The 21,270-nt window shown below is 46.0% G+C and overlaps 1 protein-coding gene across 1 annotated transcript in view; it reads left to right on the forward strand.

Annotated features, from left to right (window-relative positions):
* Window positions 1-681: 681 nt before the first annotated feature.
* Window positions 682-21,270, forward strand: part of LOC144141080 (uncharacterized) — a 29,477-nt gene continuing 8,888 nt past the window's right edge. The window contains exons 1-3 of the mRNA XM_077672601.1: window positions 682-1,391; window positions 14,195-14,210; window positions 18,812-19,129. Coding sequence (XP_077528727.1) covers window positions 1,158-1,391; window positions 14,195-14,210; window positions 18,812-19,129 — 568 coding nt within the window. The 5' untranslated portion in view covers window positions 682-1,157. The remainder of the gene's footprint in view (window positions 1,392-14,194; window positions 14,211-18,811; window positions 19,130-21,270) is intronic.

Genomic DNA, 21,270 nt, shown 5'->3' on the forward strand with positions numbered 1-21,270 from the left:
CTGTAACTTTGGCGGTCGCAATTTGAAGGCCCTTTTGCAGACATCCCCCCTTCCCGTATATCCGCCACCGGTGAATAGTAACAGGATCCTTAGGCTATGATCAGACTACCGCCGCAAAAGCCATATCGTGATCTATGGACGTAAACAAAAACCGCATGTCACGCAGTTCGGTTGGCTGAGACATGAAACGACTCCACTCTTTAAAGTTGTTGCGGAAATTTGCGGAAACTTGTTGGGAACGAAAGTTGCGGAAACAGTCTGCACCCGGCCTTTGGCGTATGGAACTGTGTTTTCACTGCGACCAGCACACAGCCTGTTCGTTTTCTGTTGCCATTTTTAATGCTTGGTCGTCTTTGCTGGGCCTCTGGGACCTTTTTTTAATTTACACAACCACACTTACTGGTCGGCGTTGATGTGAGTAGGCGAGCGTAGTCGAGAGAACGCAAAAAATTTGCGTGATGTTGTGCTCCCGCTTAATCGAGAAGGTGCACTAGCAGGCCGCACAGCTGTTTTTCCCGCGTAGGATGTACCGCTCGCTTCGCTTCCGCGCCAAGCGCCCGCCATGACGCAACGGTCGCCCTCGACACAACGGCTTTGCTCGTCAGCGGCGGCCGCGGCGTTTCGTTTCCCCGGCGCGTGTTATCGCCCTCGCCTCCTCTCCGTATCTCTCCGCTGCACCGCCTCTGCATCCATCGAGATCCGCGGCGCCGCACGCAGACCGGGCAACCGCGTTGTTTTGAGCGCGCGTTTGTGCTCGCGTTCGGCGCGTCAAGGACGGCTTCGGAGTTGACCGCATTAAGTGGGCGCAGTCTCGCGTGAAGTCCCGTCAGGCACGGCATACAACGACGTACAACTTCGCCGGCGTGTGGTCCAACGATCGTGACATCTTTTTTTCCCCTTCCGGCGTGCAGTTCTTGCCCGCGTTTTACGTGATAACTGCCATACGACTCTCCGAACACGAAACGAAGTGAGATTGTGTTTTCCGCGAAGAAGGAGGGGCGTCGGGCCCAAGTCAGTCTCTGCACTCACGACCAAGCACGCCAGACCTTCTAAGTGTAGCCTGTGTGACTTTGGATTGTGTCTTTGCGTGCTTGTGAACGAGACAGTCCCCGCAACCGGATTCGGGGAGGCTGCACCTAAAGTTTAGGAATTGGGACATGGAGAAAGACCGACCCCCGCCGTATGAAGAATGCGTGCGCCCTGCATCGCAGCTAAAGGCTTTGGAGGTTGCGGGTTTCGCTGCCGCACCGCCACCGCAGCAGTTGCCGGCACCCGCTCCTACAGAAAGGAGGCAATGGACGACGACAAGAACTTTGAAGTTTGTGTTGCCAGCTTGCCTCATCATCGCGTGCATTGTGGTGACGACGTGCTTGCTTTTGAGCGTTGTGAAGGTGAGTTCCCGAGCTTGTTGTTTCAATCCGATGGCAGAGCGGGGCGCGCCTACGTTAGCGGATTGTTTTATCGTGGAGGGGGTAGCGGTATCTGGATGCGCTGCCGATAACACAAAGAGAAAGCGGGGCGATAAAAGAAGCATCACGTCATCTTGAGTACAACTCGCAGCTTGCTCAATCTGTGCAACCGTTCGCTGCGGAGGGAAAGGAAGTTATGAGCATTGTAGAATACTTTTGAGGACTGCTAACAAGTTAATGGAGCAGGAAACCTGCAGTTTATTTTTTCTCTCCTGCCAGGCAGTTTCTACAGCGACGTTAGGATTTCTCTTATTGATATCTTTAAGCATCTCGTTTAAAGCACGCGAAAGATTAGTAGTTTATGGAGCCAAATTTCTGCAAGTGTGAGGCATGATGCGACTTGTGCATCCACTGTCATGGGTTGTCAGGGCGGAAGGACTGGCTCAGCTACTTCGTAGCTGAGTGCTCCGAGAGCCCGTCGCGTGGCATTTTCAATTCTGCCACTACGAAAGAGGGTAAAATTTAGAAATCTGAAAACGCTAACGCGAAAGTGCAGCGGTCAATTAAAGGAATATTCTCGTTTATTTTAAAAGCGCATGACTGCCTGAACCCACACTGGCTATTCCCAACATTCACAATATTTTTGAGTTCGCATGTATCTCTCGCGGCAAATCCGACATTTTATTTATTTGGGGCCTCGTTTATCTTACGTCAGCTTTTTACTTGCATATCCCAGTATAACTTTTGTCGTCGCTTAACTACGATATGCAACTATTTGCGTTGTACGTTGGCTTTTTACAGTTTTTCAATCCGCGGTTGGCTGTCGCAAGGGCCCGCTGACAACATCCCCAAAAGCGATGTAGTGGCTGGCGTAATAGCCGATTGGGTCACAACTTCAGAAAGAAGTTTTGCTGAGACCTATTTCAATAGGAACTGCTCGCTGCATAGGAGGTTGAGTTGAGGAAGACAGAATTACTTTATGGTTCACTTCGTTGCTTTGATGGCTGAAATTTCAAGTAGGAGGAATAAGCATTTTACCCAGTTCCGTGACACTTGCTCTCTTGTGAAAGCAGGGTATACAGACAGGCGCGCAGCTCAAACAGGGAACTGAAAAATAGAACTGCACATGTGTTGCCTCACAGCCTCCCTCTACGCTTTTGCAGTCAGCCAGGACAGGCATGGGGCCCGTTTTGTTTTTTTGCTGCTTCTGTCTGTGCGTTTATTGTGACTTTTTTCTGTCATATTATTATTTCATTTAAAATTTGCAGAACAGCTGTTTGTAATCATGTGTCTCCACACGCGGTCTCCCGCACAAGCACGGTGACGTCAGCACAGAACTATAAACTATAGATATAAGCACAGCAAACTTGACTCACCATGGACAGGATTTCAAGTCAGGTGGGTCACTGTAAATTGCGTCAGCTTTTTGTCACACCGACTATTGACCCCTGCTGAACATCGCAACAGAGTTCGAGTTTGATGCTTTGTAATATGATGTTGTTGTTTTTGGCAAGGAAGGCCATTTATGAGTGATATTAATAACTTAATAACTTTATTTCTGCCCAAAGAGATAATGACGGAGTAACTCCAGGAAAAGCTGTCATGAACGGCTTGACTCGGACGCTTCCCTTTTAACACCAAAGTTTCCACACCGTGCATATATTTTTCGGCGTGTATGTGTTACACACTTAGCACATACCTGAAAAAAACATATAATGCTTTTGCTAGTTCGAAAGCTTTAGAGACCAAAAGCATGGCTCAGTAACTTCCAAAGCGAAATAAACCACTCATCCACGTGTTGTTGGGCGGCCAGTTGGCACATAACTGAGCACGAAACAGCGCGAAAAAACACGGCGACGGAGGAGCACGCGGACACGAGAGAAGTGCGGTGTAAAAGAAAAGCGGTGACTGCACTGTGTCTGTCTGATCCTGTGTCGTCGTATTTGTTCGCACTGTTTCATACCCCTCAGCCACGTATATGTCCTTCAGTTGTGAAGGCCTAGGGACAAATGAGAGGGCAATTCTTTTTTCGTGGACATGTGAAGGGCCATCCGCCACCGGACACATGCCCGCGCAGGCTCTTTTGACGGAGGCCCACGCCTGGCATTACTAAGGATGAATGGAATGTGCGCGGTGAGGGCTATGAACGCCGACCCGCTTGCTTCCTCTCTGGCTTTTCTGACGTGTTCAACCGCAAGAAGCGCTCTCGCATTTGATGCCATCGACGGCTTTCTGGGGGAAACCTGAACTGCCGATTGCCATTGCTCCGAGCTTATGACTGCGAGTCTCAAGGCAGACATAAAATGAGCGCTGTTGTACGTGGCGTTACTTTTCGTAACGGGAAACGCGCATTTCGGCATACGGTAGGCACGGCAGTCGGCACACATTTTCTATCAGGCGTTAGGACTCAGGCGTTAGCACTCAGGCGTTAGCACGTTGTGCATATGGCGACATTTGGCATGCGCTGTTCCGTGACGATTGATGCACGTCCTGCTTGCGGGAATTGGCTGCGTGATGGTAATGCGCGTCCGGTTTACCTTACGCCTTTTGAGAAGGTGTTTCCTGTATGTATTTTATTCACCGAGTGCAGCAGCCACATTCCTACACCTAGGGGGCACGTGTGGAATTTTTCTGCCAACCGTGTGCTAGTGGTGGGCCTTCGCTCTCACACGAGACAGTCGCTTCATTGGTCCTGTTCCTTTTGAGCTTGTTCAATGTTGCTCTGTAGGAGGTCGGTTATTTCGTGTCACAGCTGGCGTTTCTAAATGACCCATTGGAAGCCTTTTCTTATCCAGAAGGTAAAACGATCAGTACCGCACTGAGACATTTGTGAAATTTGAACCACGGTTGCAGCACTGAGGTCCAACTGTGGTCTGCAGATTTCACTTGTGCTACTCTAGGCTTGGTCTGCCCAGAAATTCTGTAAATACTCCCTGTTTACTTTGGCAGTCAAAAGTAACCCGTAAAGGAAGCGTGGGCCAAGCTGGTGTGTAGCTCTCCTTTAGGCACAAATAAAAAGAGGACTCTTTTTTAGAGCACAATTTTTGGAACACAACTGCGCACAACAAAGGAACGTGACTATTGATTACCCGTAGAACCCACAACTGCTGCAGTACATTCGAAGTGCGGAGGAAGCGGGGAACGTTCATATAAGGTTTCTATAACCCAAACAATACCTTTTAACTTACCGCAAACTAGGAGCGGTTTCTTGCTTTATCAGCGCTTGGGTGGCCTTCTTAATGTCCTTATAACTGCATAATCTTGCCAAGGCATTGCAGTTGCGGCTACTCGTAAAGTCATACATCATACACCTGTTACAAGCACAAAGCAGTAGTCAACAGGGCGCCCAGTGTGCGCCTGTTTATGATCTTCTGTTGTTTCATTGATCGTATGATTTAATAAACAAAGAAATAATGGCTTATCACTATGATAGTTTATCACTATGATAGCTTATCACTATGATAGCTTATCGCTATGATTCTACTTTGGAGGGTGTAATGCAAGTGTGCTGCAAAGGCGCGAAAACAGTTTTAAATCACGTTGGAAATATCTTAAAAGCGAGGTGGGCCTTCGTCCAGCCCTAGACTTGGATGCTTCAGCATTGAACAATAAACGGGTATCGTTGTTTGCAACTCAACACAAACGCGGGCAGGTAATTGCTGTCGGTCTAGGTTGCCTATTCCGCACGCCTCACCTCACATCGCCAATGAAGCTGTACACAACAAAAATATTCGCAAGACAGCTGGTTAAACATTGTGTTTACAGCACACGCAACCCTATCGAGTTTGCGCGTTTACTCTCGTGGGAAAAAAAAGGCAACTAACTCAATCATGCTTCGTTGTGTCTGTCGTGCATACGAGTATCTGTGTGCATTTGACTTCATTGTGGCTTTTGTTAGATCAGTAAATACAAGATTTTGGTGGCTTTGGTGACGTTTGATTGCTAGAAGCATAATAGCAGGTTCTCACTACAAACGCGCGTATTAATGGCCCAAGTGACAGCGTTGTGACGAATGCTATTTCAAAAAAATGCGGCCTGGTTTGTTCCTAGCGGTCTTCTGTTCACTGATCACTTGGTATAAAAAAAAGCTATTATTTGAACATGCTTGTTGTGAGGACAGTAAATACAAGATTTTGGTGGCTTTGGTGACGTTTGATTGCTAGAAGCATAATAGCAGGTTCTCACTACAAGCGCACGTATTAATGGCCCAAGTGACAGCGTTGTGACGATTGCTATTTCAAAACAATGCGGCCTGGTTTGTTTCTAGCGGTCTTCTGTTTACTGATCACTTGGTATAAAAAAAAGCTATTAGTAGAACATGCTTGTTGTGATCATAAAGGTAGTGTGTTTTATTAAATGAGGTAACGCCAACTACACCTGAAAATTAATTTTAATGTCTCAACCTGAACAGAACGTCGCGATTGAGCGAGATGCGTTAGTAGGCACGTTCACTTATACCACCGAGGGTCAGCACGGTAAGCTTCTAAGCTGAGTTCCGAGGGTAAGCATGGCGCGAGGTCGGGGATAAGCTGAATATGTAAATCTTCAGCTTATCCCTGACTTCACGCCGTGCTGACGCTCGGAGCTACGTCGATCACAAGACGGATATTTTTGTGCTAATCTGAAGCTGATGCGAAGTTACTTTTGGCGAAGTCGTGCACAACAATGTGCTCAGAGTTACTACCGCGGTAATATTGGAAAATATTTCTTGCGTCTGTTTCCCAGTGTTCTAGAGGTTGGATAGCGTTATTTTGAGGGAATTGTTTGTCAATTGCGTACATCGAGGCAAGTCGTGGCAGTGAACACATTAGTATAAATAAATGGCGCTGCTTGATCCAAGTTGTTTCGGCGGCAGAGATTACTTATTTCGATTTAAAAATATGGAAGAGGTGTGAGGAGGTTGTGCGTTGAGGTTAAATCTGGGCTATGAAGCGCGGCGTATAGGAAACAACCTGCCATATTTTTCTTTGTGAATGCAGTTTTCTTTTGAAGCCGAGCAACACAACTGTTGTTTAAATTAAGCTAGCTGACGTGCAATACTCGCAAGGATAGAAAATTTTATAAACGCTTGAGAAGCGAGTCCCAATTGAGCCTGTGCGTTAAGCCCATTTGCAGTGACGGGTTTATTGAAGTTATGTAAAATATCAAAAAATGTGAGTAAGCCGGTACTACTGACCGTCAGTCAACATAGAGCTTTACTGGTGCATTGCGCTCGCCGATTTACTGAGTTTTTTAAGAGACCAGGTGATACTGCACCTCAGCAAGGTGCAACAAATGTAATCAGAAAAAATTATACCACCTTACCGAGGGGAACCCTGAGGTGATGCGAAGCATCGCAGAGTTCCAATCCAATCCAGTCCAAGCCAAGCCAAGCCAAGCCAAGCCAAGCCAATCCAATCGAATCCAATCCAATGCCCCTCGCGAGAGAGTGTTCGCTATCGGAGAGCAGAGGGGGTGAGCGGCGGAGAACACAGCTGGCGCGGCGAGGAGAATGGGGGAGGGGTGGACGCCGACAACAACGCCGGATGGATGCAGGGACAAGGCGAGTGAATGAGATGCGTCGCATCTAAAACCCACTTGGAGTTTCATAGATTCATTTTGCCCGAAGGGGTGTCTGGGACCATTTGTTCCTACTTTGGAGTTGGGACCATTTGTTCCGGGACCATAAGTTCCGGGGCCATTTTTTCCGGGACTATTTGTTCCGGCACCATTTGTTCCTACACCCAGCTAGCTGATATCGCCAAAGTGGGCCTTCATCGCTTCTGGTCGATCCAGTGCGTAAACATAACAGGGCAGTCACACTGTTTAAACAAGTCTTTGTCTCATCCCGAGCCATATTTTTCTGTCATCATTCAATACTGATGGTTGCGCACACATCATCACCTGTGTGAGCGCCTTTTTATTAGTGTATGCATTACTTTCTCTTGCGGTATTTAAATAGCAAAGACCGCACACGTTCGTGAAGAAAACTGCGCGTAGTCTGCCTCAGCGTATTATCAACTTCCATGTTTTAGATGCGACGCATATCATTCACCCGCCTTGTCCATGCATGCATGCATCCCTCCATCCATCCGGCGTCGTCGTTGTCCGCGCCAGCTGCGCATGCGCTCTCCGCCGCTCTCCCCGCAGTGTTATCTGCGGGTTAGCGCTCGCTCCTCGCAATGCCAGCTGTGCGTCGGCGTGCGCTAGCGCCCGGTTAACGCATGCGCATGCGCTGCTCTCTCTCAGTCCCCTCACCGTTATACGGCGGTATACAACGCGGTACCTGCGCCGCTTCGCTCCGTCGATCCAGCGCCGGTGCTCCGATGTCCAAAGTTGCTTTGAATGGAGACTAACAAGCCTGCTATCGCGATGGTCGGCGCAACCGCAACAAGCACCGGCCAGCCCAATAACAGAACTGCTAGCACCACCGACGATGAGGCTGCAAAGCGACGTGAACGGGATGCGGGAACCCCGTAGTAGGCGGAAATGCATCGTACGCGTTCATGGCACGTTTCACGCGATGGGAGAATCAACCCAACGGAAACGCCGAGGGAAACCCACGATGCGTCGCATCTACACAGGGTTCCCGCGAGGGGAGGTGGGCGTAATTTTGCTTTCTCAACCTCCAACTTGTCGCTTCAACTCAACCCTAATAAATTGACTCCTCAAGGCATTAACTTCACTTCAGCACGACCTTGCAGGATTAGGTGGGCGTTCATTTCATCGAGGTTCATTGCAGTATATGTTTGAGGTCGAGTTCTTGTGTTCAGTCGCTTCTGGCCCTGTTAAGACGAGTTACAAAAGAGTTTCAGCAAAATACTTTTAGTCGCGAAGCCCCTTAGGGACCTGGGGTTGTTGGTGTCTCCAGTCGTCGTCGTTATCGTCGTGTTTACGCCTCGCGATAGAACGTAACGCTTACTAAAAAAAGCACCGGGACACAGTCTACGCCTCGCCCTGGAGCGCTTCCAAACGCGCACTAAAAAGCACCGGCACACTCTTTTACGCCTCGTGCTAGACAGCTTCGAGCTCCAAAGACACGACACTTTTGAGCAAACCTGTATAACTCAACCCCCCCCCCCCCCCCGCCCCAACGGTTTGATCTCCGTTGGCAAAAACGCCAAGGCGCCAAGAATACCCTTGCACACTGCAGGCTTCGCCCCTCCCCAGGTTTCACGTTGGTGGAGATGGCCCGGGATTTTTCGTGTCCGGGATCTTTCGTCTCTAATATAACAGCGGCGTCGTGAAAATTCAGCAACGAACAGCCCCGCCCCCCCTACCCCACTCCCTACTCTTTAGCCGCCGTTTGGTCTACAGAGCGGCGATACCGAACTACAAATAAGATCGATACTTTTGCAATCGTTTTCTCGTTATCATGAGATGAACCACAAGGTTCTATCGTATGTAAACAGGAACGTGAAATTTTTGCGTCCATTTTCTATTTTAAAACACACTTTAATAACATCTATACTTTACCATCCAAGAAAATGCATCAGCTATTTAAATAAAAAATTTATATTTGAAGCAATGCCGATAAAATCGAAGAGTATGATCTTTTTGGCAACGGTGACAAAAGAATCAGTGGAGAAAGTTTTGTCACCACCTGTAATAAAACCGTAAGGATTCCTCCCTTTACCTATCATGGTAAAAAGGCGCTGTAAGTACTTAGAGGCGGCCACCTTACATGAGACTTAGGTGGCCCACTCGCCCTCCGATAATACTGTGAAGACAAAAGTCTAATGCTTTGGTAGAACGCCTGTCTTTGTGTTTAAAATGTTTAGAAGTATGTTAAGACTGGCTTCCCGTAAATGATTTTTAAGCCCTCATTAGCGTGCTGCCGGTGCGTAGCACACTGTATTAGAGATAATTAAAGAAATATTCGTTATTTATGTCGCTGTTAGCACTTGGAATATTCTTCTGGTGGCAGCAAACTCTTTTCTGCAATTGTGAAGTGTTCGCCCCATTGAGGCATTACTTCACTTGTATGTTTACTTACTTTGCATTGATAGTCCATATTCGCACACTGTTCCTTTGCACGAAGCGAGTACCCAGGGCACGAATTCCCATTCCCACTGGAAAGCATTGGTTGCGGCGCGTTGGCGCATAAGAAGACAGAAATGTATCGAACGATAGCCCTTTTTTGAACACTGCTTAACCAAACGCGCTTAGGATTAGTGGCGATATGTTGAACACAGCACACGGCAAAGTATTGTAGCGAAGTCGTAGGCCCATCTGTGATGTTTCCCGCTTTTCGAGCAGCGCACATTGCGTTCGGTTGAAAACGTCTTGTCGGGGACACGCGGTGCTGAGCTCAACTACGTAAGCCAATCAATGAAGACCACGGGAATCTGCGCGATTATTGTTGTATAGCCTGCTTGTCTTCTTCCTACCGTTGGGGATGACGTGTTCGAGGGGCGCCAGGAGCAGCCGCGGGAAGACTTTCCGCTTTTCATCGTTTCCTGGGAAGACCGATACGTCGCGTATTTGTGCGCGACGCGGAGGACACCCGCACCTTTGTTGCGGGTGTCCACCGAGCGGCGCCGAGGGTGCCCGTGACAGCGGCGTCTAATTGTCAGGGGGTGATTACCGCCTTAGAGCATGCCAAGCCCGGGTGTGTCCTAGTCAGTGGAGTTGCACTCGATGTGAGTTCATCCATACCTGCCGGGTTTCCCGAATTTTCCGGGAGACTCCCGAATTTTCATGGTTTTGTACGATTGTACGACCGAAACAAAAATCCCCCGAGAACGCACCCGTCTTCGGCTTAATCCTTTTCCCAGTATGGCCACAATGCGCCGGAGGTATACCTGGCAATCCAACCCGACACCATTTGGCATCGTTATCAGTGAAGTGCTTAAAAAGCGTAGTCGGCCATGCGCAGACGGTGAACCTGTTGTCCCATTGTTAGTTTACTGTTTATAGAAACGCAGCGCCGCCGCAACTTTCATTTACGCACGAGCACGGCCGTTCTGAAGGTTTAGCAAGTCTCCAGTGGTGTAGCTTGTTGTTAGTTTAGACGAAACAACAAAACCGTTCAGTTCCTGCTGTTTTGTATTGCGCTTGCAGTACTATTTTCAGGACTTTCTGAAAAGGGCGGCGTTAGCAACGTCGAACATTTAAGTGGTGTACCTTGTTGGTAGTTTGGGCGAAGAAACAGTTCATTTCCTGCTATCTTGTAACTAAATAAAAAATGTGTGTAAAGTTACCCATTCTGTTGTTGCTAATAACCAGGCCAAAAGCAATCGCTACAGTGTATTGCCCGCAGACACACTAAAATTCACGAAGGGAGTATAATGTTCGATTAGCAGTAATTCGCGGAACGGAACCAGCCACGATCGTCGGCGGGATTTTGTCTTGAGTGTGGAGTTCTCCCATTTGTGGAGTTCTCCTTTCGCGCCCCTTGCCGACTTCTAAGGAACCTGCATTGATTACATTTTTCTGCGTGTCGACTTTCTTTGGTTGTTTTAACGCAACCACACACACAGAACCCCAGTGTTCGCTGCTCTTCCGTTGACAATCATTCATTTTGTGGATTTTCAACTTATCAAGCCTGAATCATTTCGCCATTTTACATGTGTGCGCCCAGTTTTCTGGTTAAAGCTTACGAAACTTTTGGAAGAAAATCGTTCGTACGACTGCTATATACTAAGTGAAAGGGTTTGCATGCATAAGAGCACCTTGGCTCCCACGCATTTTCGCTTTGAAAAGGGCAGTAGCCGCTGCGCTGCGTTTCAGCTTCGAGTAAGAGGATATTTCTGTCACGTGTAGAAAAGCTCCATGCCTTCAAAAAAGGCTGGTGCATTTTTCTATGCACGCGTCGCTCTTATCTTTGTGACTGTCAGCGGGGAAGAATCCCGAACGCTGCGATTTTACTTCTCGCCTGCTCGGAGCACGGCGGTCAACACCAGATAAAAAATACCGTCGGCTTATTCCGGCAGGTTTGTTATCGCCACGATTCCTGCGTTCTGTGTTCGTTGTACAAAGGCCAAAGGCGCACAGAAACAGTGCAGCATGAGACGCGTCTAAATAATTTCGACTAAGGGGAGCGGTTCGCGCAGAACTCGTCAACACGAATGGTAATGGAGTTGTTGATATTCGACAATACCTTGACGTCTTTCTTGGCCACATTTGCGACTGTTTTGACACAACAGTACCCAATGAGAGAAATACACACGTCGCATAATGGTACCTCAGCAAGTTTGGTTACTTTTGGTATTACGCAACAATGTTAATAACGACCACCGTAATGTCAGACAGCAGCTTCGATACAGATGCCGCCTGTAATATTGGAAAGTTTTATTTGCGGCATTAAAACAAAACATCTTCAGTTATTCGTTGTTTTTTTGTGTTTATATGAACAGTATACTAGTGTTAATTTGTTCAATGCCACCGGTACTATTTTCGATAAATATATCTACAGATTAAAGGGTACTTACGTTTCTCGATGGCTTTTGTGGCCAATTCAAAATAAACTTTTCTCTCTACGTCCGTGTGTTTTACCGTGCCTGGTACTTTTCTACAAAATTTCTTGCGGGCGATGGTTAAAGGGGTGTATTTTACATGGTTGCACCCAGCCACTACAATTATAAATGTATAATTGAATTTTGATTATCCTTGATTATCCTTATAATTGAATTTTGATTAGCCGCAGTGCCTGCGTCCTAAATAGTTTTACCACCTCAGGTTTTTCAACATTATCCGTTCTCTCATGCTTGTGAGCGTTCGTGTTCTTTGCCCCCTTCGACACTTTTGGTCTGGAATTGAATGTGCTGTTGGGGGCTCAGGAGTACGTCTTGGCCATTGAGCAATTAAGACTGTCTATGTATGTCTTCGAAAACCCGTAGTATAGTGACCTGAAAGGCTTCAAGAAGGGTCGTCTCGTGCTTTTTTCTGACGCACTTTTGGGTTTAGTATTGTTGAAATATGTTATTCGGAAGAATTTTTCATAGGTTTCGTTGCCTGTCCGAAGACTCCAATGCCTTGCGGCCTCAAACGAAGCAACGACGTAGAATGTTTAGTTTAACCATACCGTTTCGTGCTTTTTCATCGTTCAGCAGCTTAGCTGAACGACAGTGTAAAGGAAGGATAATTTAAGCAGTGCGCATATTCAGGCATGCTTCGTGCCTTGTGTTTCTGGCGCCTGCCAGCCCTTGAACAGTTGATAGCACCATGCATGCCTCCAGGAAGCGCTTTTGTATCGAGATTTGATCTTACTTGTTTACTAGCTGTCTTTGCCTTTTGCCTTCCCACTCACTATCGGCGATAGAAATTGCCGGCATGATAACGTTGTTTGCGCACAACTCGGTGCTTTTTATCGGATCTATCGGACATGGAGAATGGGTAAACGTCATGAAGTAAATTATCTATTGTACTTGGCAGCCTGTCCCTGTGCTTTTGTGTGTATATGTAAAAGTCATTTCACTTGTATCGGCTCAGGATAATTCGATCCCATAACTCCGTAATGTATTTCACTTTGAATGACCTCTTCTTCAAAATTCACTGCGTCGATTAACCGATTAAGTTTTGGGGTGTAAAGCAATTCTTCACATTGTTTTCCAAGCATTGGGTACCATGTATGGTAGCATTGTTGTTTCTCTCTCTCTCTCTCTCTCTACGTATTTAAATCATGCACTCCCCATATCCTGTCGCCACTTCTGCGAAGGGAGAAGCAGTTAGAAATAAGGATAAATAAATAAATAAATAAATAAATAAATAAATAAATAAATAAATAAATAAATAAATAAATAAATAAATAAATAAATAAATAAATCTTTTTTTACGACGGAAATGACTAAAGCGCGAAGATTTTTGCAATAGAACCTGAGTGCAATTCAAAGTTAGAAATTCCAACGGCTTTGACCGTGTCACAATGGCGCAATTGGATAGACGTCAGCCTCTCAACGTGAGAAACTCAGGTACGATCCGACCACGGAAAGCGTTTTTTTTTCTTGAGGTGCCTCATGTTTCATCACCATCGTCATTATGTGCCCTTCGTGAAAACCACTTAGGTGAATTTGGTTTTGCTGCAGTAAGTTTTGTTGTTACGATCTACGGCACAAGGGAGGCATAGAAATCTTCGGTTTTAAAATGTCAGGGCTCCATGCTGAGACAAAATATCGCCACGGGTGCCGGGGTTTGGGGAAAAGTATCCATAGTTGATTGTCCTGCCTTCATAGCATCTTTTGGAACTGTTTCAAACAAAAAGCAGAGCTGTAACCGAATCTCTTTTTTTCTTTAGCTACAACCTCACACTCCAACATAACTATGGAACCCTTCTCTTCGCGTCGTGAAGGACTGCGAAAGCTATAGTGATCGCCAGCACGGCCTGGAACTGCGTGATTTGCTTGTCTTAGCAGGCACGCCTTCCGTTTCTGCTTTGCTTTTAGGGCTTTCTTTTTTAAGTGGCTATCGAAAGCGGTAATTGCTGCAACTCAAGGAAAACCAGCCAACAGCCGGGACAGTGCTTAATGACGTAATTCGAGCGCTGTTAGACCGCCAAGACCGGGAACTAGAGAAATTTTTTTGAGCACGTATCTAAGTTGTTAGAGGGGCACAGAGAAGTATTTTTTAACTGAGGTACTTTGTGACCCCCTATTGTAAGTACTGGATGTGTTGGTTGACTACGTTCAGCAAGCTTTTAAGATTTAAAAAAAATTCAAGAAAGTGTTGCAGGGTCTTTTTCAGTCATGTCACGCTACGTCGCCTTGTAGCGCTATCAGTTTGGGCTGTTCAGGAGCAGTTCAAAGCATGCGGAAAAGTGTCGCATACCGGAAAGCAACTTGTAACACTTGTTTTCTTTCTTTTTTCAGGAGAAAACATATCCAGGTAAGATTGCCTTCATCATTTACGATTCGCGAAAATTGTTACAAGATTTGGCGCCTATTCGTGGTCATATTTGAGCATTACACAAAAACAAAACTAGCGGTAAGTCAGAACACTCCAATTTTCGGAGTGGCCTGAGCAATTATTGACCTGAATAACAAACTGCATTCGTTTAGTGGCCACGTGCACGTCAGGAGCTAAGGTATCAGGCTGCTTCTATTAACTTCACAGGTTTTATCAGCACCTGGAGCAAAACTGTACCATGAAATATAAAATAAAATCGCTCCGGTTTAGCACTTCCAAACGTAGTTATCACGATCGGAAGGAAAGACTATGCCCACAGTGTTTCGTGTGTCTTTAGTTGAGAAATCGCATCTTGCCATCTAGCTCTATGTAAGGGATGATTGGAGGAAACTTTTCTCTTGCGGTGAGGGCATGCACAAAAAACCCAAATGGCGCTGGGGATCAAGCGCGGGTGAAGAAGCGTTTTACCCTCGCCTTAGTAACGTTCAACGCATGAATTCAATCTAGCGAGCGAAGCTTAGCTGTGGTATCAGAGGTGGTCTCAGGCATTAAATATAGTTAGGCTAAGTGAGGTCAGAAGAACAAGAGGAGGCTTCATAGAACTCAGTACCGGACATGTTCTGTGCTATCAGGGACCTCACGAAAACAAAGAGCACGGGTCCACAGGGACAGAGCAGGTAACGTGGAAGAATTCTTCAATGTTAATGGAAGGTTCCGAGCAGTTGTGATCAAGCTAAACAAGCCTTACAGGTTAAATTTAGTACAGGCCTATGCACAGCCAGCTACGATGATGAGGCCGTAGATAGCTTCTACGATGACGTCGAGTCAGCAGTAAATAAGGGAATGGCACAGTTCACAATTGTGATGGGAGACTTTAACGCGAAATTAGGTACAGAGTTGGAGAAAAATCAGTGAAAATTTTGGAATAGGCGCTCGTAGTAATTGAGGAGACACACTTGTTGAATTTACGGAGGGAAATAACCTTAGGCTAATGAACAAATTATTCCACAAACGAAAGTGTAAGAAATGAACACGTTAAAGCCACGACGGTGTGACAAAAATGAGATTGAGTTCATTCTAAGTGAGACTACTAGGCAGGACGTGGGAGTCCTAAGCAAGATTCGGTGCAGTGATCATAAGGATGGTTAGAAGCAAAGTGAGAGAAACTCTAGAAAGGGAAAGAAGGAAACTCACAAAGAATAATAAAACGAGCATCAAGTCAGTCAGACAGAGAAGGCAGAAGTTTGAATGAACACGTCGGAAGACATTTCCGCTTTCAGGCGGTGAGAACGAGGTCAGTGTTGAAAAACTAAATGACAACCTAACCACAGCAATCGAAGGGTCAGAAGCAGCCTGTAGAAAACAAGCGGGAAAACTAACTAAGCGAACAAAAAACCTTATCGCGAAGAGTCAGAACATGAAACTGTCGAGTACGGTGGGTGGACGTGAAGTAGCGAAGCTATCAAAATTGATAAGCAGAAGTAAAACAAATGGAATTCGTGCGTACAACATCGCAGTCATCGAGGAAACGTTGGAAAGAGGAGGAAGCTTTAAGGCAACAAATAGGAAACTGCCTATTGGCAGAGACAGAATGTCACCCTTAGATAAGAATAGGGTAACATTGCGCACAAAACGGATGCGATAATAAAAATAGCTGAACCATTCTACACCAAACTATGCGCGAGCGACGTCGCACCAAGGGAATCTACTGAGCCTGCAAGTTGAGCTTGCGATGTTTCAGCAGTAACAAAACAGGGACCAGAAAAGGCGCTTAAGGGAAACAAAAGAGTGAAAACTGCATGCGAGAACGGCATAACCACAGGCCTTCTAAAGGAGGGTGGAGATGCAATACTATAAAATCTCGCGCAAGTATTCCTAGAATGTTTAAGGACTTTCAATGTACCCACAGCCTGGAAAAACGCCAACATAGTTTAAATTCACACTAAGGGAGATAACAAAGGTCTTAAGAACTGCAAACCCACCAGCCTCTGTCGGTAGTATACAAGCTGTTTACCAAGGTAATAGTTAAGCTCATTAACGACAGCCTATACTTCCAGCAACCCAGAAAGCACGCTCGATTTAGAAGAGGATACTCTACAATGGATGACATCAATGTCATCAACCAATCAATAGAAAAATGCGCACATTATAATAAGGCGCTTTACATGACATTTATAGATTATGAAGAAGAGCTTGATTCAGTAAACACCGCCGCATTGATTGGTGCCTTAATGAACCAAGAAATAGAAGAGATATACCCACGATCCCAGTTGTTGTTGTCCATTTATTTTAGACAATTCGAAACTGCCGTGGATGGCATGACTAAAGGCGAACAAAACTGCCTGATGGGGCACTACCACCCGTAACAATCAGAGAAGGAGGGGGATCACAAGGAACAACAGTTAGCTACATATATGAGGAATTTGCGGGCACGATAACGCTGGATGTGCATACCGAAAAATTCCCGATCCGAAAAGGGGTGCGACAAGGAGATACCACTTCGCCAAAGTTGTTCACAACATGCCTGGAGAGTGCATTCAGGAAGCTGGACTGGGAAAACTTACGTTAACGGATGAACTGGGAATACTTAAAAGCCATCTGAGATTTGCAGACGACATAGTCTTGCTCTGTGAATCTGCTGAACAACTAAAAAAAAAATTAAGAACTACAATCAGAGAGTTTTGCCGTGGAGCCTAAGATAAATATGAGTAAATCTACATTTATGATAAACATGCTCAAGGCGTCGGTTCAGCATTGGTAAAGAAACACTGCAACAAGTAGAAGAATATAACTGCCTAGGCGAGAAGGTCAGTGCTGACCCCAACTACGAGAAAGAAATCCGGTGCAGCATGGGATTGCTTTGGGGTGCATTCGGCAAGCGCTTGCATAACCAAAAGTAGGCTAATACTCTCCCTAAAAAGAAAAGTATTCAATGAATGCACCTTGCCGGTGATGACATACGGAGCGCAAACTTGGCGCCTTACAAGACAACTAGGAAGCAAACGTAGATCCGCTCAACCTGCCATGGAGCTAGTAATTATAGGAATAAAGCTTAGTGACAGGAAACGAGCAACCTGGATTAGGGAGCAAACTCGGATAAACAATATCATACTTCAAATTAGGAAAAAGAAATGGACTCGGGCTGGTCATGTAGTACGACGAACTGCCAACAGGTGCACCACGAGGGCAACAAAACGGACACCAAGAGACGGGACTAGAAGAAGAGGAAGGCCACTAACTATATGGAGAGATGAACTAAGAAAATTCGGAGGCGAAGAAGGGACTCGGGCAACGCCGGGCAGAAGCGGGTCGCAGTCACTGACAGAGGCCTTTGTCCTGTAGTGGACCCAGGCAGGCTGTTCAAGAGGATGTTGATAATGATGAGGATGATGAGTGATGGCGTAACTCCGAGAGAGCTATGCGATAAGAAAGGCGCAGCTTGCGCGCTGGTCGCTAAAAGGTCACTTGCAAAGCGACGATGGACCTGGAAAGATGTAGCATACTAAAATTTTCGCTTTGGTAAAGGGAGCAACTGCGCACAGGCTTGGCACAAATAGAAATGCGGCATTTCTTTCTCGAATCTGCAACTATTAGGAGAGAAGGCTTTTATCGAGCCGATGATTCTGACAGGCAGGGAATTGCAGAAAAATGTCCCTTGAACAAGATGCGCTCCATGAACCGAACAATAAATAACTAAATGGATCAATAAATAAAAAAATCTGAGCCATTGCACTCTCCAGAGGAGGATGACCACCGAAGCTTTCATAATATATGGGAAAGTTATGGCGGAGTTGTAGTACTCTTGAACGTTCACGACCGCCGTCATATGGGAAAACACACACATTAATAGCTAGTTTAGTCAAATGCATGTCCAAGCGGGAAGGCATAAAAGCTTGAGGTATAAGGCTTGTTCTTTTCTCGAAAATAGCGCATATTATTAACTAATGTAATGAAATTGCATACCGAATTAATAAGAGTTAGAGTTATATTGTGACCACACGGGATGCGACTTTTGTGCGACCTCGTTTTCCAGTGCCTCACGCTTCAGCCATAGATGTAGTACCGCGACGTTTTGCTCGCAAACATGAACAAATTATCGTCCGTTCCCAAAGGATATTGAGGGAAGCGAGAAAGCTGAAAGCGCGTCCAATCGACCTCCAAACCTTCAAAGACGCACATCGCGAACGAATAACGAACCTATGCGACGGTTTTTCGCGCACTAAGTATAAATGCATCCACGAATGACCTAATGTGTATCGATACGTGGTTTACGAGATGAGGGTATACTATAGTACTCCTTCTTCATGACCGAGGCCTGTATTGTCTTATCCAGAGCCGTTCCTTTTCGCGATCTTCAAGTAACTCTTTTGACACAATGGAGGTCCGCTTTCACGCACGCGCCTTGTGTCCAGAGATCCTTCCAGAGCTTTTTGGTTCACCAACCAATGTATTGGTAAAGGCGGTAGACCTTTGACAAAACGCCATTAGTCCCTCTAAAAAAGCCTTCGCTTAAAAAAACATAGAACACCTTAGATATTCAGGCGTGGCTTAAAATGAATCATCCGCAAATCATGCTGCAGACGCCCCTGAGATGGCCAACCTGAGCCTAGCAGGAGTGGGCCAGGACTCCTTCACAGTCACGTGGAACCGGCCTGAGGGCCGATTCGACTACTATGTGCTCGAGGTGACCGACGGTCGATCCCCGGTTGGAGCCCAGCCTCACCTCGTTGGCTCGTGCGCCAACGGAACCATCCTTCGCCCCGAGCAAACGAGAGTCACTTGCGGTCACCTGGACGCTTGCACGAACGCCACCTTCAGAATACGGACGCACATCAACGGACCTCCTGAGCGCACGACGCCAGGAGTCACCCTTCCGGGCATTTTCATACCCGGGAAAGGTAAGAGTTTGAAGTCTCTGTGTTTTTCTTGCAGTATGTTAATTACTACTGGCTCTCTTTCTTCCTTCAGCGCGATAGCTTGAGCTGTCATATCACACGAGAACGTATGTTGAACCGGTATTTATTGTTATGTTAGTAATAACGAAGCTGTTTGTGCGGCACGGAAGTTTGTCATTCAACAGCGGTTGAGGACGTGCGCTAGCTAGTGTTGTCAAAAAACCTAATGTCGCCTAGCGCTGGGAAATTCAAATTATTTGCCTCATATCATTGTGCAATAAATCCCACAGAAGTTCCTATTTCGAGACGCAGTGGTGGAACTCTTCACAAAACCTTTGACTGCTCGTAAGCATTTCAGAAGGATACAAATAGTTACACATAGTGGATCATCCTACAGCCCCAGTGATTTTATAAAAAAATAAATCAAAATTCGTATCCTGCTATGCAGAAGAAGTTAAAAAATAGAAGAGGTATTGGTGAGTGTTGCTCAACGGATACGCTGCATATAATGATTTAATCACGTACAAAAATCTAGTATTATTTTTGTTTCATAATTTTAACCATGACATGGGTATATAAGTTTATTTTCACGAGCCGTAACTTGCTTCGAGGCATCTTTTTCGAAGCGAATGATGCCGCACTGATAAGTAAAATATTGTCAAACGTGGCAACGCCGCTACCAATACCGCTGAATGGTGAGAAATATGCGGCCGTATTCTGAGACTGCCCTACAATCAATGTGGTTCCTCGACTCGGCTGAGTGGAGAATACCGCAATACTTATAAATGCGACAATCGCTTTCAAGGTTCTCCTCCAATAGAGGCTAGAGTGGAGGGGGTTATGGGGCCGTATTCTCAGTCCTTCCTACACTCCATTTGCTTCCTTCATTCAACTAAGGGGAGGATTCCGCAATGCTTATTATGCACGGGGAAATCTATTTCAACGGTCTGCTTGAAAGTAGGCTGGATTCGTCGTTTTGAACGCTGAAAGCTGCTTGAGTGACGCTGCGTATTTTTAGGCTGGATTCGTCGTTTTGAACGCTAAAAACTGCTTGAGTGACGTTGGGTATTTTTATGCGCCTACGTTCGTACTGCAAATGCAGTCCCTGGTCTGTTCTCGGGCTGTTCTTGTTCAGACAAAAACTATAAAGCCAGGACACCAGTAAGCCTCTAATAAAAACGACATGGACTACGTTCACAATACTATGCAACCAAACTGGCTCATCAGGGCTATGGCGGCACACGGAAGCTCGTTTTTTTTTCTAAACCCTGGTCTCAAATTTGCCTCTCCATTGCACCTGTGAATGCTCACTGGGCAGTAAAAAACGGCTCTCACAATGGAAATTCTGTGCTCAACATAAAATGTGGGGCTGCTCTTGAGCGCTCCTGCGCAGTTTAAGATGACAAATAAAAGAGGCCTTACGTATATAGAACGCTCGCAGTCCAGACCAACTGCGTGGTTTAAACCCCCTGAACCTAGTTACTGGAACCGCAGCAGCTTGCAGCGCTACGCAGCCTATTTTTTTACCTGTTGTTTTTGTTCGGATTGGCCGCGGTACAGCCGACATCGCTTATCTGTTATAGTTTCATCGGGTGTCTCTTCGACGCTGTTTTAATCGTTTTTTAGTTGTTTTCGTGAACTCAACCTGACGTGAATTTTTAATAACGTAACATTTGTGGTCTCGGTTGTGCATTTAAAATTTCCCTCAAATATGCCTGAATCTTCATTGGCTGAGAAGAAGTTAAGAAGTTTGCTCGATACCGCCAGTTATTTTGGTACGGAAAAAGTGCTGCCTGTTCTTAACTCGCGTTTCCGACATTTGTTGTTCAGGAAAGCGTTTTAAAATGTGAGCTGAACGCGTGTTGGAAGGGGAGCGACGCCGAGAAGGCTGTCGGGCTTTTCAAAAGGCTAAGGGCTCTAGGTGCTCTCACTGCACTGCGAATAACCATTCCCGTGACTCTTAAAAACAAAGGAATAACAAAAAGCGAACGCATGGCGACACCTATTAGTGAACAACTTCTTCGCTGCAAGATTGCATTTGCACTGCTTTCCTCACTTTCGTTTCTTGGTTTTTTGGCGCGCAAAACTTAAATGCTCTTGTTTTCTGATACAGCATGCATGCGTCTCTTTATTTGCTTTTTTTC

Source organism: Haemaphysalis longicornis, unplaced genomic scaffold (genome assembly GCF_048455015.1).
Source record: "Haemaphysalis longicornis isolate Haplotype H1 unplaced genomic scaffold, Haemaphysalis longicornis Haplotype H1 scaffold_6, whole genome shotgun sequence".
Taxonomy (NCBI): domain Eukaryota; kingdom Metazoa; phylum Arthropoda; class Arachnida; order Ixodida; family Ixodidae; genus Haemaphysalis; species Haemaphysalis longicornis.